This window comes from Mesoplodon bidens, assembly GCF_964165515.1.
Source record: "Mesoplodon bidens genome assembly, chromosome: 2".
In the NCBI taxonomy this organism is placed as follows: domain Eukaryota; kingdom Metazoa; phylum Chordata; class Mammalia; order Artiodactyla; family Ziphiidae; genus Mesoplodon; species Mesoplodon bidens.
Window position 1 is genome coordinate 66,918,941 of NC_138177.1, and position 25,374 is coordinate 66,944,314.

A 25,374-nucleotide genomic window follows, 5' to 3' on the forward strand; every position below is an offset into this window, starting at 1 on the left:
TACTATGTGTAAAATAAACAACAAGGAACTACTGTATGGCACAGGGAACTATATTCAATATCTTGTAATACCTATAATGGAATAGAATCTGAAATATACATATATACATAAATAACTGAATCACTTTGCTGTACATCTGGAAACACTGTAAGTGAACTGTACTTCAATTTAAAACAAAACATTCAGGAAACAGAACCAACTCTCAGTCAGATGGGACATGGTCATTCAGTGCCATACACAGTAATATTTCAACTATGACACTCTGGCTTATTAATCTCTAATAAAACCTTAGTCATCATTCTCAACAAATGCTCTTTATTCATTCACATATTATTGCGTTTAATGCTCACTTCATACCCATGAACAGAGGAAGCAGAAAGATAATTCCTTCACAGATGAAGAGTTTGAGATCCATAATAAAGTCCTCCTTCCCAATTAACAGCGAGTGAACAGAAGATCAAAAACCAGCTCTGCTTTCAGCTCTCCAACTTTACCCTTCTTTCTGGAAGACAGTGTTCAGCCCTCATTTTCACATATGTTTACTGTTATTAAAAATATCATTAGCAACAAACTTAAAGTATAACCAAAAATCCATACTTTAAAATGTAAAGAAATTATATTTACATATAATTTTTCACATTAACTCATCCAAACTGTAAGTGTTTTATTACAGGTGTTGGTTGAAACATCTAGGCATCTTAGATTTTGTCTTCATATCATGCAAATTAAGTCCTAACCACTTTCGACCACTACTGATACCAGGAGACATTCCACCAGTAATTATTCAACTGGAAAATTTCATTGAAACAATCTGAATAAATCATTTTTGCTGCAAGATTACATTCACTAAAATGTCATGAAAACCAGTGGGTCAGTAATAAACAAATTTGCAAATTCTGTTAAAGGTCAGGCCCACTATTAACATGGACTAAATCAATCTCAATAAAAAACATTTTTAAAATAAGAAAAAAATAATTCAAGTGGCCCAAATACATATACTTTTGTTACTATGATTAATTACATGGGCATCTGTATTAGGATTGGTAAAAGCAGCATGTGGAAGAAGAAATAAGGTACAAGACCTAGGTAAACTACTCGAAAGGAAGAAGGCTAAGATGGTCACTCAGAGAATGGGCAGTATTTCCTCCTGCTGGGGCAGGTGAAAAGGAGAACCAGTGCGTGTCTGTGTCATGAGTATTCAAGTCTACACCTCATCCCATGAAGTGTAGCTTGGGCTGCAGTTTGCAGAATAAACAAATTGTGACTAGCACAATTTCGATATAATGCCATTCTTAAGAATATATGATATTTTATCAAGCTTTTTCTCACGTGCACAAACACATGCACAGTCATAGCGGTAATTCTGAAACAGAGACAATCAGAGCTCACAGTTTACCACAAATACACATCATCCAACTCAGGAACCCACGTGCTCCAGAATCCACAGAAGGCATGAAAATGGTGCTCAGAGAGCACCATTTTCAGCTCTGGTTTTTGGTTTTTTGAATGGTGACCCTAATATCCTTTTCCAGTTCCAGTAAGTTTTGGTAAAATTTTTCAGCAGTGTCTTCATCTAGGTCTATCTGGAAAAGAAACAAAGATAGGGATGACTACGAAGGAAAAATGAAATGAATAGTATTTGAATAAATGGGAGCCATTTAAATAACACGGGTAAGAGAACCCAAAATAGGACCAGTTGGAATGGGCTGCGGTGGCAGCCATGTGGGGAATGTTAGGAATCCTGAGGACACATTAACTCTCCATCCAAACTCCAACACTCACCAAGCCTACTGATGCTTCCCTTAAATAGCAAGACTGAAAGATCTGAGCTTTGCTGTCTCCCCTAACTGCTGTGTACCTAGTAACAGAAGACAACAAACATCTGTGATATAAAAAAGGCCAGGGCTTCCCTGGTGGCGCAGTGGTTGAGAGTCTGCCTGCCGATGCAGGGGACACGGGTGCGTGCCCCGGTCCGGGAAGATCCCACATGCCGCGGAGTGGCTGGGCCCATGAGCCATGGCCACTGAGCCTGCGCGTCCGGAGCCTGTGCTCCGCGATGGGAGAGGCCACAACAGTGAGAAGCCCACGTACCGCCAAAAAAAAAAAAAAAAGGCCAAAAGAGGAAAATCAAGAAATTTTTTAAAAAATTCCAACTGCTACTTACTTCCTAATATCCACCTTCTTTAGTAAAAGAGCCCTGATCTTAGCTGAGCTCACTGCCCTGCAGATGAAAGACTACATTTCCAGCCTCCACTGAAGTTAGTGGTACCAGGTTACTATGTTCTGGTCAATGAGATGTAAGTGGAAGTGTTGTGTGGTACCTACCCAGGACTCTCTTTAAAAGGAATGGGGCACCCCTTTCTTTCTCCCTTCTTCCATGCTGCTCCCCTGAGTTATAAGGATGAGGGCCACACCTCAGGGAGGACAGAAGGAACCTGGGTACCTGACAATTTGCAGAGCTGCCAGGCCAGCCTAAGTTTGCCTCTCCAAACTCCTTTACATGCGAGAAACCTAAGCTTTTATCTTGTTTAATCCACTATTATTTTACAGTCTTCTCTTTTATGTAGAAAATCTAATTTTAACTTACACACTGTATGTAAAAGCAAACTTTCAGCCCCTATAAAGTGTTAGCTCTTTCCAAGTCAACACAGAGCCTAAACTTAAAAAAAAAAAAAAAAAAAAGCCTCTTTCTTCATGAAGCTAAAAGGCTAAAAAATGAAAGAAAACTTCATAACATTTTGGAAAAAATATTTATATTCATTCAACCATATTAGTGTTTTTTCATGTCGTAACCAGAAGAGACATTATAGCTCTCTTTAGTTCAACCCAACCTTTAAACAGAGCAGAGAGCTGACTTCCCAAAATTAATCAAAGGTTAAAACATATTCTGCAATGCATTTCCATGAAATGCTAATAAAATACTTTGGTTTATAGAATTAAACATTTTCTCCCCTTGGTAAACCAATCATTCCTTCGAGATCAATAGATAGTAAGTCCAAATAAATTCTGAGGGCCTAAAAGTAAGCTCATTAGTTTACCATAGAGTTCCCAAAGTGTGTTCTTTGGGATGATGTTAAGCATTATGTAAAATTTAAAGAGAAAAGAAAAAGTTGTACAGTAAAGAACAGCTTGCAAACAGCAGGATGAAACATGTCACCCATATTTCTTAACTGTATCAACTTCTCAAAGCCTTTACTGGGCTAATGTGCATTGTGCATATCTCTGAAAGAGGGAGATATAATATGAAGCATTTCTCAAACTTACTTGGCCGACAAACTGCTTTCTGCAAATCTTCTCAAGGAACTATCCCACAAAAGGTATTTTGGAAAACATTTGACGTTCATAGGTTCATTTTCAGTAAACATATACCACGGGAAGCAGAGAGCCTGGTTCCCCTTAGACCTCAAGCTACTGACATAGACAAGATCACTGACAATTTTGACTCTGACTTAGCGAACTTATTTGCTCCAATCTAATTTTATTTTATGCCGATTCCTCCTCACAATAAGATAGGCAGTGAAAAATGGGAGGCTAAAGTAAACCTTACTCATGACAAAAATACAACAAAATTAGGACCTCCCTGGTGGCGCAGTGGTTAAGAATCTGCCTACCAATCCACCTACCAATGCGAGGGACACGGATTAGAGCCCTGGTCCGGGAAGATCCCACATGCCTCAAAGCAACGAAGCCCGTGCGCCATAACTACTGAGCCTGTGCTCTAGAGGCTGTGAGCCACAGCTACTGAGGCCTGTGCACCTGGAGCCCATGCTCTGCAACAAGAGAAGCCACCGCAATCAGAAGCCCGTGCACTGCAAGGAAGAGTAGACCCCGCTCGCTGCAACTAGAGAAAGCCCACGTGCAGCAACGAAGACCCAATGCAGCCAAAAAAAAAAAAAAACCGAACAAAATTAATCCTTACAGGGTCAAAAGAAAACTTTTTTCATTTTTCTAATATGTAACTATGTTTATTTTTATTATTTATTTATCTGGCTGTGCTGGGTCTTGGTTGCAGCAGACAGGATCTTCGTTGCCGCGTGTGGGATCTTTAGGTGCAGCATGTGGGATCATTTTTAGTTGTGGCATGCAAGATCTAGTTCCCTGACCAGGGATTGAACCCCGGCCCCCCTGCATTGGGAGTTCTGAGTCTTAACCACTGGGCCACCAGGGAAGTCTCCTGTAACTATGTTTAATTTCATTTTAGGTTACACAGAGTCTACAAAACACAGCATTCATTTTTTTTTCCAAACTCCATCCCATACCTCTTCAAAACACCAGTCTATTAAAGCTAATAGTTGTCATAAGTGGAACTGAACACTCAAAGGGAAGCTAACTTCACTCAGAAAGATGCTTTATATTTCATCCAACTTGTGACACATTTCTTGAGCACCTGCCATGCGCAAGGGAACATGCTAGGAAACTGGGTGCAATCCCTCCTCCTCATGGAGCCTATCCTTGGACAAGGGAGCCCGCTACTGAATGAGTACTACACAGAACTGGCGTAAGAAGTAAAAAAAGCCTAGCATGAAAGCATCTGACCTGATGTAAAAGGTCACACAAAAGCTGTGATCTTAAGGATAAACAGTAGAAATGAACCAGTAGAAAGAAGGGTAAGAGCAGTTTAGGTGGAGAGAAGGTGTGCCATGGCTGAGAGGCAGGAGAGAGCAGAAAGAAATGAAAACAGGCCCATGTGATGCCAGCGAGCAGAGACGGGAGCCCCAGGAGAGAAGCTGGGCAGCTGGTAGGGTTGGTCAGGAACCCAGCAGCAACCTCTTCAATGAAACAAAGGAAACATTTACCTTTTTGGACGTTACGTAATTGCTTCCAAAGCCAGTGGTGGCACTCAGATATTTCACCAGAGGATTGAGAGACTCGGGCTTTTGGTGGAAAAGCCAGACCTGGAAAAGAAGAGGGTGTCAATGATTCTTCTGTTCTGCCCAAGGTGAGTGAGGCTGGAGGGGATGTACAATCAGCACTTTACAGAGCCCCAAACAAATTCTAAAAGTCCTCCTGACAGCATCAGCTAATTGTGATGCCTTCATGAACCACTACTATAATTCGAAGGAAGACAGTAGGGCAGCCTGCTTAATAGCATCCTTTGAAAATTTTATTTAAAGCAAAAAACCATATTTTAGCTGTCTCTTCTCTTAATCCCCAAATTAAAGTTCATGGCATGTGACCTTGAGCTTATTCAGAGTGGATACTCAGCTCACGCCACAGTAAAGTATGGGTCACTGATGTGATATTTTATTAATAGATAAGCACACACACACGTACAACTTCCAAAAAATGTACATGGTAAAAAGTCTTCCTCCCCAATTTTCTAGCCACCCAGTTCTCCTCTCTGGAAGCAAACACTCATGCTACTGTTTTGTATATTCTTCTAAGGAAATCTATTTGCTTAAAAACATATATCCATTTCTCTTATGCAAATGGAAGCAAAATATACACACTACTCCACACTTTGCATTTTTCACTTGAACAGGCCTTGGAGATACTTTCAAATCAGTATATGAAAATTTTATTCTCTTTTAAAGTAGCACAGTATTCCATTTCATGGATGTGCCATACTTTATATCATCAGTTTTCAACTGCTAGACCTAGAGGTTCTTTCCAGTTTTTGCTATTACAAACCTCACTGTGATGAGTGACGAATACATCATTCCATGTAAGTTTGAGTACATTTGTGAGATAAATATCAAAGATGGAATTGCTGGGTTAAGGGTATGTGTGTTTATTATTTTGAATGATCTTGTCAAAGAGTCCTTGATAGAGGCTATATCAGTCTACTCTCCCCCAGCAATGTAGAAGAGTGCTTATTTCTCTAGACCCCTGCCAATATAGTACATTATCAAACTTTCTAATCTTTGCTAATCAGAGTTGAAAAAGTTTTTCATTATAGTTTTAATTCACATTTCTCTTAGTAGGAATAAGATTAGGCATCTTTTCATATGATTAAAACAGTTTCAAAACTCTCTGTTCATGTCCTTTGCCTATTGTTCCAATAGGTTGTTTTTCTTGATTTGTTGAAGCTCCCTAAATATTAAGACAATGTAACCCTTTATCTACGGTATGAGTAGCAGGTGTTTTTCCATTCTGTGGTTACTCTTTCGAGTATATGTGTAGTGAGAATTTTAGTCATGTAAAATTTTTTTTACTTTTATTAAATCAAAATTTTCAGTCTTTTCTTTTATGGTTACTGGGAGTAGCTAAGCCTCCACACTCTTAAATTATTTTATAACTTCCCCGTTTTTTTTGGCAGCACCAAGCAGCTTGTAGGATCTTAGTGCCCCCCCACCCCGTATTTTTTTCTAGTAACTATATATTTTAATTTTTATGGATTAAATCTTTTAACTTACCTAGAATTTTATTTGACTGTAAGGTATGAAGAAAAGATCCTATTCTATTATTTTCTGGATAAACCATCTTTTCTCATTGTTTTGGAAGGCCATCATTATCATATACCAAATCCCTGTATGCTATGGGCCTATTCTCAACTTTCTATTCTGTTCCATTGATCTGTCAGTTCACATGCCAGAACTGTACTTTTTTCAATAAGATGGTCTTCTTTAAAATCTTAAATGCTGAAATACACAGAATCCTTTACAGTAAGCCTTCTCTCATTTACTCCTATAATTCCTATTTTATAGTTAATAGTAAAAGGCTTAGATGAGTGAAAAACACGTGCCCATGTGTTCACAGCCAGAAACTGGAGAAATGGAATTTGAACAGAATTACTATAATTCTATAGTAATAGAATTATATATAGCACATTCTTAACCACTGTGCATGAGGCCACTCAGGTTCAAACCATTTAAGGAGATAAAACTTATCCAAAGATTGAAGAGATTCTTGCTACACACGTGGTATGCTCAAACCCTCATCTGTATCCACCAGCATATATAACCATCACTAGGTGGTAATTACATCCGACCCATCCACACTGAAGGAAATTACAGCAGGGTCACAACAAACTTTTTAAACTGTGACACTGGGGTCATGCTGCTCATCTCATCCAAATCCAACCTATCCTTCAGGGCCCGGATTAAGCCCAACTCAGCAAGCAAAGCCTCCTCCAACTAGTCCAGCCCCACTGTGATCCTCCTTTCTGATTATTCCTACAGTACTTGCCACCAGATGACAGAATGTCTTACTTTCTTGTCTATTTTCTCTATTAATTCTTTTTTTTCTAAACATGACTCTAAGTTCCTTAGTAGCTTCTAACTATTTTGACTTCTAACTAGATTTTGACTTCTATTTCCACACCACTGACACTCAATATATACTTGACCTCTAGACTTGATTTTCAGTGACATAAATGTGTGGAATGAATACCCTAAAGGACTATTCATTATCTTAAATAGTTTGACATATACATTAAGAAATAATTAAAATTAGTTTAAAAGTACTTGCTTCTACTATGTTTGTGTCTCTACAATAAATGCATTTGTTTCTGCAATGTTTACCAACAGAAGAGTGCCAAATCAATTCCCTTAACGTTTGCCTTAATTTCAATTCAGCTACGATTTAAGAATCTGTTAAGTATGAGCACTACAGTGCTAGGCTCTCGGATTTTCAAGTTGCCTACCAAAAATCCTGAGGGAGCTAAGTGGAGTGAGGGGGGGAGACACACACACACACACACACACACACACACACACAGAACTGACTTTAATACAATAGAATTTCAACCAGATGGTGTAAAGCACAGAGGACAAATAAATTTCATCTTGTATGACGATTCTGATCCATTACTAGTGGATGTCTTTGGGCCTTGAGTTGAAAAACACTCAGAGACATCATTTATGTAAACAGAACAGAGTGTTAGGATCCGTTACTAATGTCTGCCATTGATGAGGAAACACATGCAATCCACACATGTGCGATTTAAAGAAACGAACTTGTTTTCTAATAAAGTAACAACTCAATTCTCGAATATTAACAGAGAAAAGAGAATCTTCCCATAAGGAAATGGAGCTGGACTTCGTTGCCTCTACTCTTGACCCATGAAACACACCTTCTCCACAGGAAATCTCACACTGACTGCCCAGCCACCGTCTTGCTTTGCCTGCCGCTGCAGTATTCCACGCTGTGCTCTCCTCCGGCTGCTCATGTATTTTGCTTCTACAGAAGCGCTGTTCCACGACCATGGTGTATCCAGTGCCATGAAACATACTAAACTTTCAAAGTTCACTCCTAATGCTCAGAACTTAGTCCTAAACAGGACCTTGATTATTCAGAGCTTGTTCTCTTATCTTTTCTGTTAAGACTGTTTCTAAGCCAGTGAACTTACAGTCTACATCTGTGAAGTGAATACAATATATTAAAACTCTAGTAACATACCAGTGCTTCTGTTCCATTGTATGGTGTCAACGTGAAAGCATTTGCAAAAAAGCGTAACTAAGAAAAAGAAAACCATAGTCATTTCGTGGTGGTTTAGAGTCACAAAAGCATTATTCATTTAAATATTAAAAAAGACAACCTGCATTTCTTATTATAGAGCATTTTTTAAAGTTTCAAAAAATAAAGAAATCTAAATAAGAAATACCACTTAATCTCCATTACTCCAATCAACCACTTTTAACATGAAGGCATATTTCCTTCTCATCTTTTTTCTCTACCTGCTATAATGGAGGGATATTTTTTCCTGAGCTCTACAAGGGAGGGACATTTCTTAAAAGCAACATTTTCTAATGTGTGCTGGAGGACATTGGTCCTGCAAGATGCTCAAAATACAAAACAAACAAGCAAAAACATGATTCTATGATCATACAATGCACAATCATACACTTTTGGGGAACTTTTAATGCATCTGACTACATTAAAAGCTCAGAGAAATCCAGTTTGATATCGTTTAACTCGTTATTGACCAGGGGATTTTTGCAGAAACTAATGCCTGTAGCCGGCAATTTGTTATGTAAACAAATATTGAAATGTCTCTAGTCAATAACGTTTGGGTAACAAAAGACATATTAATATGTCTCTGAGACGTATATAACATATTATTGAGACATAATATACGTGTCAATAATATGTGAACACAGGTTTCCCAAAATTATATAATCATAGAACTCTTGGGATCTATGGTGCATGACCAAAGAAACATTCCCTTAAAGAAAAGTGGACACTCAGATGGTGGTACAGTCGGAATATCAGGTAGTATGAAGCAGAGATTACATACTAAGTAACGTCAAAACCCTTGAATGAAATGGAATTCTGCCACCTTCAGATTCAATTTCTTATTTCCCAACCCTTAAACACAGCTTTTTGGTTCCAACTTGAACAGCTTAAGTAAACTAAGACAAGAAGTATTCATCACTTACCAGCCATATGATTGGCATGATCAATGTCCACACAAAGGGAGATAGAATTCCATATGTCAAATTGGTCAACACCGTACCTGGGCACGCTACACTGGAATACAGACCCTGGGAACACAGAGAGGGGTAGCAATTAATTTTAATTCAATATACTTTGAGTCACCTGTGTGCTAGTTAGTTAATAAAGGAGATACACAAATGAGCCAGCAAGCCAGGGCATCAAGGATTTATGCTCTAAGTTGTCCTTGAAGCTGGGTAGACCATTTCAGTTTAAGAATCATGTACTGAGAACTCACCATGAGAGACACTCAGGATGCAAAAAATAGTAAGATAAAGTCTCTATTCTCAAGAAACTTAGAGAACAAAGAATAACCAAGCTTGAAGCTGGACGAGAAAAGTAGGACCCGGTTACCTGAGTTTTCCATGTTATTAGCTTAATTGAAGATCAGTTGACCAATCAAAATAAGCTGTGACAAAGTGAGAGAGTGGCATGGACATATATACACTACCAAACGTAAAATAGATAGCTAGTGGGAAGCAGCCGCATAGCACAGGGAGATCAGCTCGGTGCTTTGTGACCAACTAGAGGGGTGGGATAGGAGGGTGTGAGGGAGACGCAAGAGGGAAGAGATATGAGAACATATGTATATGTATAACTGATTCACTTTGTTATAAAGCAGAAACTAACACACCACTGTAAAGCAATTATACTCCAATAAAGATGTTAAAAAAAAGCAGTTAAGATTAAAAAAAAGATACACAGTAAGGTCTTTGCCTGCAAGAAGTTTCTGATCTAGTAAACACAGACAACTAAACCTCAACTGTGTCTGTTTCCCTGCAGGTATATAAGGTCCATATCTCTAGCTTGAGTTGGGAGCTCCTGGCATCAGAGAGAAATGAGGGCTGTGTGTGGTTCCACAAAGACCTCCTCCAACTGAAGATCTCTAAATCAGGTTCTTAGCCCAGGACTCATCATTTTAGAAAGATCTGTTCTATAAAGAGAGCTCCAGTTAACATACGGCACATATTAGTAATAGAAGAGGCCCTGGGTGGTCTTTAGTAATCCTTGGAGCATTGGGATTTGTTTTACTAGTTTATTTGGTTTAATTTTCACTGCATTTTACCTTATTTTGATGTTGACCATTTTAATTCATATTTTTATTACTTTTAATCTTATTATTTTTCTTTTAAACAAAAATAGAAAATGCCAGTGTAGCACAGTCAGTTCAGTGGACAGAAAGCACCCTGAGCATCAAAAGCTGGAAGGTCGTCTTCCTTTATTCAGTGCTGCAAGGGCCTGGAGGTGCCTGACACAGATAATCCAGCCCCTGAGAGTCCCCCTGATTTACCAACAGTCCTCTGAAAAAAGTCAGGAGTCTTAGAGACCAAAAATTCTTCCCAAGAATATTTTGTCCCAAAGATAGCTAAGGAAAATTTCTTATTCTGGGAACTAGCCAGGAACAGTTAGGGCCTTTTCAGCCCTAAATGAAGACATCTGTGAACTAAAATCCAGGGCTTCCAACACATACAACTTTCTGACATTAAGCAACAAAAGAAACAAGCAAGGAGGCCATCTTATCCAAGACTACAGTCACCCCACACGTTTAATCCTAGGGAATGAGTGTGACGACCCTGAGTACTTCCACAAGGCCTGTGTGAGGGGTCATTCATGGATGGTTAGTCTTTCAGGTAGCTTGTACAGACCTAACAATATTTCCAGTCATACAAGCTTTCAAAGGGAGGTAGTTCTTTATTAGTTACTTCTCTATTCATAAAAGCCAAGGAGAAAAATCACAGGCTGCAAAATAATCACACAGATTTCAGGAGGCGGCAGCATTAGCTAAATCTCCCTTTTCTGTAAAAGATGAAATCCCAAAACTTATTTGACAGTTGAGACAAGCAAAATCCCAGAGCTTATCATGAAAAGAGAAGCTAATCCACTCTGACCTTACCCCTAAAAGGGAGGTTCCAGAGGACAAGCAGTTGTGACAAGTTTTTAAACATCTCAAGAAATCTCAGGAGGAGGCTCACAACTGGACCAACACACTGAGCTCAAATAATAAGAAGAAGAACAGTCAACACACAAACACACATAAGCACATGCACACACAGGTGCAGACCACATGACCATAGACACCCATACCCAAGCACACATACCACATATACAATCACATTCATATACATATGCACACACCCAAAAAACCCACACATGTGCATGTGGATAGGCACACTCACACATGTATGCATGCACATAAGCACACACCCTCCCGCCCTCCCACCCCTTCATGCCCACGTGTGTGCAGACACAAGCACACACGCATGCACGCACGCACGCACACACACACACATTCTGAGCACAAAGCATGGCTGTGACTGCTTCATACCAATCCCATCATTCAAGCCTCCCAACAAATCTGTGAGGCAGGCATTATTATTATCCCTGTTTCTCAGATAAGGAAACTGAAGTACAAGGAGATTAAATAATTTGTCCAAGTTTACAAAGCTGGTGACAAAGCAAGGATTCAAATGCATTTCTAGAGAATATGCTCATAGCTTCTACTTTTATACCACCCTCTTCACTAAGAGGCTTGATTCTAAGAGCCAGTTCTCAGAAGTGAGAATTCCACCTGACGAAGGTCTCCATTGCAGAATCAACCAGGTCTAGACCATTACGTAAGGCTTAGATTGCTGTACCTAAAGTGTGATCAAAGAACGTCCCTTAAGGGCAGATAGTTTCTGCACTGTCTTTTTATTTTTCCTTCCTCCTCGATTCTAAGCCTGAGCCAGTACCCTAAAAATGGTCAGTCTTTTGTAAATATTAGTGGAATTAAATTTCTCCCCAGTCCCACACTCAAAAAACACAGTCAAAGCAAACAAAGGAAAATGCCCATGGGAAAGACCGGAGATTTCCAGTTAAGATTTTGGACCTGGGCAAGAGAGACACACAAAGAAGCACTAAGTTCCAGACCACAGAGGACACAAGGAGCCAGCATGACTGACAACAGCTGCTCTCAAAACCCGGGTCCTCACAGAGACAGAGCTCTGCAGCCTCACCAAAGGTCACTACTCTCCAGAAGGCTTTCTAAGTACCAACTGTCCTATAACATCAGATATAATAAACACTGGGTGGCAGCATGGCTTAGTGGGAAAAATCCAAGCTATGAAGTTAGCCATGGGCTCAACTCTGAGCTCTGCCCTTTACTAGCAGCGTGACTTCTGGGTAAATGACTTAAGGGCTCCAATCTTTCGTGTCCTCATATGAAAATGGGAATACTCAGACCTACCTCACTATGATGGGAAAGGTATTAAATGACATACATAGATAAAAAGGACAGCACCTAAAACATAGCAAATGCTTAACAGTAACTACTGACATTGTTAGTAGTATCATTCTGTTATATAAAATATAGCTTTTGAAGAGCTATGGAATGGTGAGTGAACCCCCATATATCTAAAAGGTCAGGAGCTAATTATTCTCGGCCCTAAAACTTTCCTATACACCAACTATCAGTCTTCATCATGTCTTATCTTGTCCTCATAGCAATCCTGCTCAAGAAACAATATTTCATCTTCTAAACTACAATAGTTAGTAGAAAGCCAGCCATCTTACTAGGAAATCAATGGTAGTTCAGAAATCACTGCCCTGCCATTTCCATATCACTGAGACAGGCCTCACCCGCTGGTTGAAGTTCCTGTTCAAAGCCACACTCAGAAGGTCAATAGCATATTTGGAAGAGCTGTAGGGCTCCTGGCCTTTGCTGTGCTGGATGTCCTCAAGGCTGAAATTAGATTTCACTGCATTACGAGATGATGTCCAGATAAGCTGAGATGGACTGTCACTATGACACAGGAGAGATTCCAGTTCCCGAATCTGAATGAGGAATAAAAGAAACAAAAAATGTATCAAAATATACTGGGGGAGTACAAGGTAACAATTTTGAAACCAATATAAATGGACACTAGAATTGAACAGGTATGTCATTGGTAGAGTGGGACACATGTACGCAAGAGAAGGAGACTAGACTGATCTATGTGGTAAGGGATTAGAGTCAGAGACATCAGTGTGAACTCATGATTAGCTTAATAAAGATTCAGATGGTTACATACAAAATATTTACAGATATTTACACATAAATGGGTTAGTATGCACACAGGTACATCCTTGCTCTGTTAGCTGAGAGAGCCTAGAAGCAAATGCTATCTCAATGGCAATAAGCACCCAGACCTTGGTTTCTAATACCATTCTCCAATAAAAGGAAACAGATCTCCTTAGGAAAATGGCTGATTCTAAGACTGGGATAGGAAATACATAAGATGAGTCTTAAACATCATGTGGTGCCAGAAAGGATGTGCTCAAAACAAAACCAGAAAGCCATGATGATAAGGGTATGTCAAAGATATAGAGGTTCCACAGGACAGAAAGCCTAGAAATAAACCCACGCAGCCATGGTCAATTAATCTACAACAAAGGAGGCAAGAATATACAATGGAGAAAAGACAGCCTCTTCAATAAGTGGTGAGGGGAAAACTGGACAGCTACATATAAAAGAATGAAATTAGAACATTCTCTAACACCATACACAAAAATAAACTCAAAGTGGATTAAAGAGCTAAATGTAAAACCAGATAGTATAAAACTCCTAGAGGAAAACATAGGCAGAATATTCTTTGACATAAATTGCAGCAATATCTTTTTGGATCCACCTCCTAGAGTAATGAAAATGAAAACAAAAATAAACAAATGGGACCTAATTAAACTTAAAAGCTTTTGCACAGCAAAGGAAACCGTAAACAAAACAAAAATACAACCTACAGAATGGGAGAAAATATTTGCAAATGATGCAACCAAAAAGGTATTAATTTCCAAAGTATACAAACAGCTCATACAGCTCAATATCAAAAAAAACAAACAACCCAGTCAAAAAATGGGCAGAAGATCTAAATAGCCATTTCTCCAAAGAAGACATACAGATGGCCAAGAGGCACATGACAAGATGCTCAGCATCGCTAATTATTACAGAAATGCAAATCAAAACTACGATGAGGTGTCACCTCATACCAGACTACAAATAATAAATGCTGGGGAGGGTGTGGAGAAAAGGGAACCCTCCTACACTGTTGATGGGAATGTAAACTGGTACAGCCACTATGGAGAACAGTATGGAGGAGCTCTACTAAAAATAGAGCTACCATATGATCCTGCAATCCCACTCTTGGGCATCTGGAGAAAACCATACTGCAAAAAGATACATGCACCCCAATGTTCATTGAAGTACTATTTACAACACCCAAGACATGGAAGCAATCTAAATGTCCATCGACAGATAAATGGATAAAGAAGATGTGGTATGTATGTATGTATGTATGTGTGTGTGTATATATATGTATATGCCACAATGGAATATTACTCAGCCATAAAAAAGAATGAAATAATACCATTTGCAGCAACATGGATGGACCTATCATACTAAGTGAAGTAAGTCAGAGAAAGACAAATATCATATGACATCACTTATATGTGAAATCTAAAAAAATGATACAAATGAACTTATTTATGAAACAGACTCACAGACATAGAAAACAAACTTATGGTTACCAAAGAGGAAAGGTCGGGGGGAGGGATAAATTAGGAATTTGGGAACAACATATACACACTACCATATAAAAAATAGATAGCCAACAAGTATAGCACAGGGAACTATACTCAATATTTTATAATAATCCATATGGGAAAAGAATCTGAAAAAAAAGATGTGTGTGTGTGTCTGTACATATATACACACACATACATATACATATAACTGAATCACTCTGCTGTACACCTGAAACTAACACAACATTGTAAATCAATTGTACTTCAATAAAATTTTTAATAAATAAATAAATGTTTTAAAAAGATATAGAGGTTCCAACTGAAAGAGCTCCCAATAGCCCAAACTAAAATAATTTGAGCAAGAAAATAAAGTAGTATTTATAATACAAAGGAGAAAATATATATCCATGAATCTGCATGGATATAACAAATAATTTTTTTCAGTTTTACTGAGGAATAATAGGCCAATAAATAAGTGATTGAATAAAGATTTAAGTGGAGGAGAATAGACAAATCTCCCTTGCAGAAAAATTCCAAATAATTCATATAGCTACTCTACTCTTAAGGAGGTCAAGCACAACCCCTTAAGTGTGGGCTACACATACTAACTCTCTTCCAAAGAGCACAGTATGTAAAGGGAGAAAGAAACAAGTAACTTAATAGTGGAAAAACCTGACACACACTGATTCAAGTCAGGGGATCAAAAAGAACATCAATATACCTAGAGTCTGTCATACAGAGTGAAGTAAGTCAGAAAGAGAAAAACAAATACTGTATGCTAACACATATATATGGAATCTTAAAAAAAAAAGGTTCTGATGAACCTAAGGGCAGAACAGGAATAAAGACGCAGACGTAGAGAATGGACTTGAGGACACAGGGAGGGGGAAGGGTAAGCTGGGACAAAGTGAGAGAGTAGCACTGACATATACACACTACCAAATGGAAAATAGATAGCTAGTGGGAAGCAGCTGCATAGCACAGGGAGATCAGCTCGGTGCTTTGTGACCACCTAGAGGGGTGGGATATAGGGAGGGTGGGAGGAAGGCTCAAGAGGGAGGGGATATGGGGATATACGTATGCATATAGCTGATTCACTTTGTTATACAGCAGAAACTAACACAACACTGTAAAGCAATTATACTCCAATAAAGATGTTAAAAAAAAAAAAGAACATCAATACTGTTAAAACATATTGATTGGATGTGATGAGAATGGCACTCCATCTCTGTGGTCTTCTTCCTAAAAACACATTTTCTCAAATCTAACCATGAGGAAAACAGACAAATCCCAATCAAGGGACCATGTACAAATACCTGAGCAGTAATCCCCAAACTGTCAAGGTCTTCAAAAACAAGGAAAGTGTGGGGCTTCCCTGGTGGCGCAGTGTTTGAGAGTCCGCCTGCTGATGCAGGGGACACGGGTTTGTGCCCCGGTCTGGGAAGAAAGTTCCCACATGCCGCCGAGTGGCTAGGCCCGTGACCATGGCCGCTGAGCCTGCGCGTCCGGAGCCTATGCTCCGCAACGGGAGAGGCCACAACAGTGAGAGGCCCGCGTACCGCAAAAAAAAAAAAACAAGGAAAGTGTGAGAAACTATCACAACTAAGAAGAGTCTAAGGAGATTTGACTATTAAGTGTAATGTGGTATCCTAGAAGGGGTGCTAGAACTGAAAAGGGACATCACACAAAATTAAAGAGCTCTGAATAAGGTATGGACTTTCATTAATAGTAATGTATCAATATTGGTTCACTAATTGTGACAAATCTACCATACTAATGTAAGATGTCAATAATAGAGGAAACTGGGCATAGCGTATGCAGGAACTCCTTTGCAATAATTCTATAAATCTAAAATTATCCTAAAACTAAAATTTTATTACAGAAAAATCTAGGAAAGCTTCCAGATGTGCAATGAACATTTACATCAAACACAATCAAGAGAACTCATGGACATGAGATTAAATCAGTTACCTGGTTCCACAACTGTAATACTGCACTGTGCCTGGAACTTTACAGAAATTCTCTCTACTCTTTTAACAGCCCTACAAGTTTGGTCATTTATAATCAAACTGGGGATGGATCCATTATAATGTATTTACACATGGACATAGAATCCAAGTTTGTGATCTATAAAAAGTTGTAAGATTCCTAAAACTAATTTGGAGAGAGTGGAAGGCATCATAAACCTTCCTATCCTTTTATTTGATAAATCAATCCCAAAACCCCTGCTGATAGGCCTACCTATATAAGGATACACAAGGATAAGTCATGTCACAAGGACACCTGTAATAACTGTGCCTTTGGCCACAACTCTCCTCTGCCATTCCCCCAACCTGGATTACCCCAATACTAGATTTCCTTAACAACTTAATTTTTTAAACAACAGATTCATCAAAATATTAACAGACTATTAACAGCAACAATTAACTTACCCTCTATCATTGCCAATTCATTTAATAATTTGAAAAGAGAGCAAAGAAAGAGGAGAGGATTATGAAAAGATAAAGGAAATATTAGATAATGAATCCCTGTAGAGTTATAAAACATGACCATATAAGAATTCAATCCCATCCTGAACTATATTTTAACTTTTGTCATTGAAAAGGTAATACCACATTTTTTTTTTTTTAAGATTCATGTTTCATTCTAAAGGATCTAGAATGAAACATGAATCTCCCACTCATCCCTGATGCTCTGGTACCCCAGTTCAAGGGTATCCACTGTTCCCAATTTCATCTGTATCACTCTAGAAATAGTATATACATGTATATACAATGTGTAAAGATATATATTTTTCTGTTTGTTTATACAAATGAGATCACACTATACATATTACAACCTGCTATTTCTTCTTAATAATGAAATACTAGAGACTATTCCATGTAAGTGCAAAATATCTTATTTCTTTTAATGGTTTCACAATGTTCCAATGTTTATGTATATCTTAAATTATGTATATACAGGCTAGTCCTCAAGGAGGTCCAATTTTGAGGGAAATTAGGTTTAAGGTGGAAAAAGTGATCATGACTATAAAAACATCAGAGATACAAGTTCTATGCAAGCAAACCCAGCATTAGAAGGAGTTCTTCTAGCACCAAGGAATTAAAAGCGACTGGCAACAGATCTGGCTATTACTTAATCTAGATATTAAAGCTGTCCTATGAGATTAAACCTAAGGCAAAAGCACAGAACAACCTAGACAAGTTGCACATCCCTTGCTTAACTTTATAGTTGCCTGAAATTGTGACACACCAGACTGGATGCTTTAAAAAATCACAAATCAAGATAGTAAAAGATTAACCATGAAGTACTGTTTAATAATGGCTTCCCTGTCACCCCATCTTATCTGATGCAAAGCCCAGTTTCAAAGAACAGTACTGGTGTACTTACTCAGTTCTGTACATTGTTTCTGAAGGTGCTTGTGTGTTTATACCTTACTTTCTCTCCGATCTCTAAAGCTGATGTCAAAAGAAAAAATATACCAGTAGGCTGCTTTAAGCAATGTCTTCAAAGAGTAGAGTGATCACCCTATTTAAACAAGCAAAGATTTAATGCTAGCCATAAACTAATAAGCTTAACAAAACAGCATTGTGATCTATCTGTGCAAGTTTTTAAGGTCACAGTACTAAGTGTTGGCTTATTAAGCCCAAAGCCTTTTTACCAGGATAAAGTGGCCAAAGACATTGGTTTCAAACACCTCCTGGAGGCCATCGGCGGTAATCTTTTCACTCTGGGTCAGCACTCCTTCAGCTGTGGAGAATATATGAATCGCTTTTCTGAAACAGCAAAAGACAATTGCATGACTTTTTAAAGCTTCTTTAACTGAAGATACTAAACAGACACCCTCTCCTGCCTTCCCCCACCCCAAAACTACATTTTCCTTGATTCTGTAATAACAGGAACAAAGATACCTATTTCTCAGAGTGGGTTATCATGAGTACTAAATCAAATACAAAAATGCTTTCTTGACCCAATTCACAGAAGGACTTACATAGTTATAGCTCATACTACCAATAGGAACCTGAGTCTCTCAACAACCTGTTGCAAAAAACTCTCAGCACCTCTTTCCAAATCAGGTTACAAGTCAACTGCCCTGGGGGAATAATAGCTATGCCAAGAAGAAAAAGTCTTCCCCTGAACACTGACGTTTAACTGCTGAACAAAGTTAACAGGCTGTTTTATCATCAGGAATTCTTGAAGCATCGAATATACTAATTGATTTGCTGTGAGATCTATGTCGTAGGTCAAGACCAGCGTGGAATTTTGTGTGTAGGGCTGTGTTTAATGGCAGAGAAGTAAAACAAAAGTAGCAGTATAGGAAATAGCATGCAGTGAGAGTAATATCTGTTTATGAATAAGTACCCTGGGTCACAAAATAAGATTTATTTCTTACTGTAGGTTGTGGTTAAACATTTTTGGAAGCCACTATAATAATGCATATAGAGAATCTCCCAGGAAGGTATTTAGGTCTGTACATTTCCCCAGCCTACTGGTCAGGGCACCTGACATACAGCTGAGAAATGCTTCTCAAGTTGCCTTCCTGGGTATTAGAGTCTCACTGACAATTCTGCCTAGTTCTGAAATGTTCTTGCTAACAGACACAGTCAGGCAGACCAAAATTGACCTGCCAAAACGTCCAACCACTCAGAATGTCCTGGGGACCAAGAACACAATAAGAATCATGACTTGCAACATTCCTCACAAAGATGAAACCTTCTTTCATGACATGGCTGCAACATGCCCTTTCTGTCTTCATTCTTCTCAACACCCTCTCGTCTCCTCAAGTTATCCTACTGAGGGCAAAACTAGGCAAAGTAATAAACACCTTCCTTCTAATCAGTTCACCTAGAAGATGGAAATTACCTTGAAAAGAGGCCATAGAAAAGTGCTTTGATATTTAGCTGTGGATTAGGCATGATCCCAGCGTTTAGATATACATAGTCAAGTCTCTGAAACCTGCAAGTAAAACCAAGAAAAGATTGTTAGTTATCTCTTTGAGCAACTAGAATAAAGAAGGCCTATGAAGGACAGAAAGTACTTTCTGAACCAAAAAGATGGCCATAGCAAGCCAAAGCATCAGTATTACATTCTCAACAGTTTTTCTTTAGCTATGGTAAATATTTGAGTGTTCTTTTTTTTGATGGTGGCTTCAAAGAGAATTTAGAGAGCTATAACAGGCTTTGAAGTCAAATCTTCTCTGATCAATACTCCTTCCAGCTTAGTCCTCCCAACAAGGCACTGAAGCAACTTTCTATTAAATCTACTCTCCTTCTGGTCTTAGAAAGTTTTTTGCGTTTTGTTTTTAATTCACATCTTCCCTCATTGACAAGTAAAATCTATATAATCTGATCCATCAGTGCTGGAATCTGAACGCCAAGATATCCACTAGAGCATTAGATCCATGTGGAAACCTCTCCTTGTTCATGGCCAGGTGCTCTGTGTCATAAAATGATGAAAGCTCACAAGAATACAGTGAGATTATAGAAGCTGAATGGGGGTAAGGTGCTTCCGATAGGCTCCCTCCAGGACACGTGTGAAATGCTGACTTGCGAAGCCTTTTTCACCAACATAAACCTTGATCTAAGTGTATTCTTTTTGAACTAGGTTCAAGGTAAGTAGAGCCTGGGCTCATTATAATTACAGACACCATGAATATTCAAAATGTCGCCTAGAATTCTGTGCACCACACTGTCTCCATGACCTCCGTATAACCCAGGACAACACGGGCCACAGCTACTAAAGCTGGTACCTCAGGATCATACATGGTTACCAAAACACACCATACATGACATTTCCTGATCATCCTATAAGTAATCAACAGCCGCATGGCTCTAATTATAAACTGACTGTTTAAATTGCTCATATTGATACCATCAGGTTATCCATGTAAGATCCACAAAGACAGTATGGGTCCAGCTATCGCTAGTTGTTCCATTATCTAACATGCAAACTTTCATCTAAGTATACTAATAAGTCTCGCTGGGAATGGAGAGGGAATGTTTAGCAAAGAGTGGAAATGGCAAATTTCCAAATTCAGGTCTGGCTGCAGTTAAATGGCATAGTACCCTTGAAAGCTTAAATGATTGACACAATTGCTCTATTCTGGATAAAACGGAACCACTATTCCTTATCAGTTTTCAGCAGCACAAATCTAACAGAACAGAGTATCACAGGTGGAAAGACCAGCATCAGGAATGGTGCTGCTTCAGCCAACTGGAAAGGGTCCTTCTCAAACTCTCTTCGCCTCTAAATTTAGGTCCATAGTCGAAGATATCCATTTGGGCCATTAAGTGCAAGACATCCTTTGTATAAGCAAGAGATCTATCTGGACACTGTCACATGTTCCCAAATTTGTCAGTATCACTAGACTCATCATTTCCTAAATTCGGATAATACCACCCACCTCAAAGAGAGCTGTTTTGAGGATTAAATAAATACATCAACGCTGCACTTAAATGCTGACAGGCAGCTGGGACAACTCATCGTCTTAGTGCTGCCTTCTTCCCCACAGCCTCCCCCTTTACGTTTGGGTCGAATTACTAAATATCTTACTAAATACTAAATTACTAAAGCTGTGATAACCTATCCTGAGCCTTTGAAGGCAGTTGAGAATAGTCAGTACTATGAATGTCGCAACATGAAATCTCAAAACTGTACTGAAATGGGCTACGACTAACTGAGGATGAAGGTTCTATTCTGCTAAATAAGAAAATAACTAAATCTATACAAAACAGGATGAGAGAGCCAACTGGCTGAGAAGGTTTGGGGACAGAAAGCCTGCAAACACGACTTGAAACTCATTCTCCCGACTTGAGGGTTTTTAAATCAGTAAGGACACTGACTGTACAGTTTCACAGACTTGGAGACAAGTTATGGAAAAGTAGATGTGAAACCTAGAAAACCTCAGTTTTTAGAAAGATAACGTGACAGAAAATTCTAGGAGCTCAGCAGTAGAGGAGAGCAAACCCTCATTTACAAAGGGCTAAGGCTGCAGGGCAAACTGTGGCGAAGAAAACCAGTTTCACTTTGTAACTTGTACATGTGGAACAGGGTAATGCAAATTGCTATCAATAAACATATAAAATGCAAACTATTATTCTTCAGCCAACGCTTTAACCAAGAAGGCCTTCCTTATGTATACTGAAGTTCATTTTATTATCCAAGGAAATAAAGCAGCTCTTGCTTTGTAAGGGCCTCAATTACAAAAATGTAATTAATAATTTATTGATTAAATGACTGATTAAATTTAATTATTCCAGATATTGCTAGGACTCAGCATGGACTAGTGCAGGGTTCTTGACTTTTTGATCATAAATTCCTCTTAGAATTTAATAAAAAGCATGCCCTCTCTCTCCAGAAAAATGCATTGTGCACCCATATGCAATTTATTGTACACACTTTCTGGGAATTTATACATCCAAGGACTCTATCCCTTCATATACTAAATATTTATCAAATGTTTATTACATACCAATTACTGTCCAGGTATGAACAAATTTTTAGTGGCCTGGGGAAGTTTCTTCACTTGTCAGTACCTGCCCTACCACTTAATGTAGTTCTTATGTGAAGGAAAGATGCAAAAAATGCATTCAAACATCAAAGGAGTTACACTAACATAAAGCTTCACAACTGACCACGTGTCAAAATCCACTGCTAAATTAATCTTCACGGAATGGTCATGATTATGACTGAGAATGAAATTTTGGTACTGAGGCAAGGCAATAACGGGTCACTCTATACAGATTTCCTCAGTGTAACTTCTTTTTATACTGCACCTATTTCTTTTTTAGGTTTTCCTAACCTTTCTTATTCTATTAGCTGTTGTGTTGCACAATCACATGAGAGAAAAGCCATCCACAAGAGGCATACCTTTGCTTGAGCTCCTTGGAGGCCTGGAACACTGACGGCAGGCTGCTGACATCCACCTGCACGGTGGAGACCTCGGCGGTGGGGTGGGAGGCCAGCAGAGCAGTGCGGACGGCTTCCGCTTTGCTCATGTTCCTGCACGCCAAGCATAGGTGAAGCTCATGGTCTTCCTCCAGCAACCGCCTGCAGAGGGCTAGGCCAACGCCACTGAAAGGACAATTCAGATACAGAATATGCATTCAATGAGATGGTGCCAAATAGAGGCATTTCTCCCTGGCTCAGAAGACTGATTTTGTCAACTTGAGCCCCAACCAGGAGCCCAGGTAGACAGAAAGAATTCAAAAATTATGTAAAGAAGGGGGAACCCTCCAACTCTAATAGTCACTGGCTCAGGACGCTGTCCCATTTGTGTTTCTTTCATTCTGCAAAAGCTCGATGACCCAAATAACTCAACTGCAAATCAGAGTTCTCCTTTAGCATTTCTTTTAAGACAGAGTTTATCCTGCCAGTGGTTTTCATTTTACACTGATTATGACACTCATGAAAGTGATTCAGTACCTCACCAGCAAATGTGGAAAAGAACATCTTATTAGTGTTTTCCGGTGTGCATGTTTTACTCTGCTGTCTAAGTTCCTCGAGGGCAAGGGTTCTACTATCTACTGGTATCATGGCCAGTATCAGGAGCACCAGAAATTCCTGATAAGGAATGGATGAATCTTTCAAGGAAAGGTATAAGTAACATGGCAGGAGATACAAGTCCCTCTCAACTGCTACGATTGAATAACCAACAGGAAGAGAAAGAACTCAACATGATTAAGTAGAAGACAGGAATGGGACATATAAGATGGGTACCAGGAGAGAGAAGCAGGGATGAGTACAAGTGTCAAAGATAAATGACCTCCTTCAGAAAGAGCATTGTGAAACCACATAATGGGGACAGCATTCAGACCAGGTTGGCTGATAACAATGAAAACCTGGGTAAATGGGTTTTCTTCCAAGACTTAAGCTGATTCCAGGCAAAGAGCCTAGTACCATCAGTAACCTGAGCATCAAATATAGTTATGTTTATTCATCCCCACTTGAGAATAGGCCTTTACTATAAATATACAATTGCACGTATCACAATATTTGTAAAAGAAACAAACACACAAAATCAAGTCTGACTTATTTACGCAACTTCCATATAGGAAGCACCGAACCAGTTGTTAAAGTTACTCAGGTAAGGGCACGCTAAAATTCTGCCCATTACAGACACCTGCCAGGTTTGGCTTAGTTAACATGGACATGGCCAGATAATTGAAAGTGAACTAATTTTAAATGACATTTAACATATCCTCAGTCTTAATCCCCCCAAAACTCTAAATGCAACAATTAGAAAAATGGTTTGGTTACTTTCATCCTCCACACACTGTTCACTTAATAGCAAATGAGAAGTAAAACAGGCACTAGAAGAGGCTGAATCCAAAGGCCCAACCCTGGAGTAATTACTCATTGGCAGTATGGTTACTTGCACTCCTTCCATGCCTTAACAGGAAAAAGTTGCTTTTCTCTGAGTTTCTGAAGAGTATATATACTAGATGTCTAGCACGGTGTTACATGGAATGAGATTTTTCCCCCAGTGTTCTAACGCTCACGGACGCTGAAATTTACCTAGGGCCATAAGTCTAGGACAGAAAAAACAGCTGGAGTACAAAATATGGCGACCTGGTCACGATTAAATTACCAGTGATGAGAAAGTCAAAGACTGGAAGGAGGCGAGGTCTGCGTGGGAAGCGCCCTTTCCCTGGATACAGACAGTATCGTCACTGAGACACTCATCTCTTAGTGGCGCTCTAGTTTTCTTTCCGCTGTCATGTTTAATTCAAAGCACCAGTTACTGAGCCCCTCACTGGGCCGACAAGTCCGGTACCTCGCGCAGTGGGGGACCCAGGGAAGAGCGGGCCAGGGTCTCGGCCATAGTCCCCACCGTGGCAGGGTCAGCGACGGGAGCTCCCGGGGTCGGTCGGTGGCAGGTCCTCCTGGCCCGGTACTTCCTGCTCCCTCGGACCCCCGCCCCGCCGCCGCCATTATCGCGATGGAGCCCTCACCTGCTCGCCCCGGTGATCAAAACCACTTTCCGCATGGTCGCGAACCCTATCACCACGCACCCTGAAGCAGGTACCGCGTAAGGCTTCTCACGAGTATTATACTTTGACCCGTATCCCCGCCCCGGCCGCGCCCCCAGCCCTTCAATCAGGGCCCGGCGGGGCCCCGCCTCCCTTTTGCGTCATCTACTTCGCGCTGGGCCCCTCCTCCATCGCAGCCCGCCTTCCGCTCAGATAGGCCGAGGGGCGGAGCCGCAGGTCGCCCAAGGCCCAAGCCAATCCGGGCTCTCCCCGCCCCTCGGCGGAGCAGGTGTCCCGCCCCAGACCCTGCGCGCGCTGGTGGCTCAACGCGTTTGTCTTGCTTGGGCTGTGGTCCCAGCAGAGCGATAGGGTACGGGCGTCGTGGTATACACAGGGTCGATACCCTGGCGCCTCCGATTGGCGCTTCACTGCAGGAAGACCTCAGGATATTTGCACCAGAGCTCCTTATTTTAGAGGAAAGGTTTGAATCTAG

General features: G+C 39.8%; 1 protein-coding gene across 1 annotated transcript; it reads right to left on the reverse strand.

Annotated features, from left to right (window-relative positions):
- Positions 1-298: 298 nt before the first annotated feature.
- On the reverse strand, positions 299-25,023 carry HSD17B7 (hydroxysteroid 17-beta dehydrogenase 7). The gene is made up of 9 exons (XM_081225122.1): positions 24,864-25,023; positions 22,780-22,983; positions 19,774-19,866; positions 18,572-18,686; positions 12,994-13,188; positions 9,321-9,425; positions 8,341-8,397; positions 4,797-4,895; positions 299-1,583 (listed from the first exon to the last, which is right to left on the reverse strand). The coding sequence occupies exons 1-9, from the start codon at positions 24,896-24,898 to the stop codon at positions 1,482-1,484; spliced, it is 1,005 nt and encodes a 334-aa protein (XP_081081248.1). The 5' UTR covers positions 24,899-25,023; the 3' UTR covers positions 299-1,481.
- Between the last annotated feature and the right edge of the window lie 351 nt (positions 25,024-25,374).

Coding starts and splice junctions, on each gene's coding strand:
- HSD17B7 (XM_081225122.1), bottom strand. CDS start 24,898: ATGCGGAAAGTGGTTTTGATCACCGGGGCGAGCAG. Junction 8,398..9,320: donor TCATGCCAATCATATGGCTG/GTAAGTGATGAA, acceptor TCTTTTTCTTAG/TTACGCTTTTTTGCAAATGC. Junction 1,584..4,796: donor ATTACGTAACGTCCAAAAAG/GTAAATGTTTCC, acceptor TTTCTTTTCCAG/ATAGACCTAGATGAAGACAC.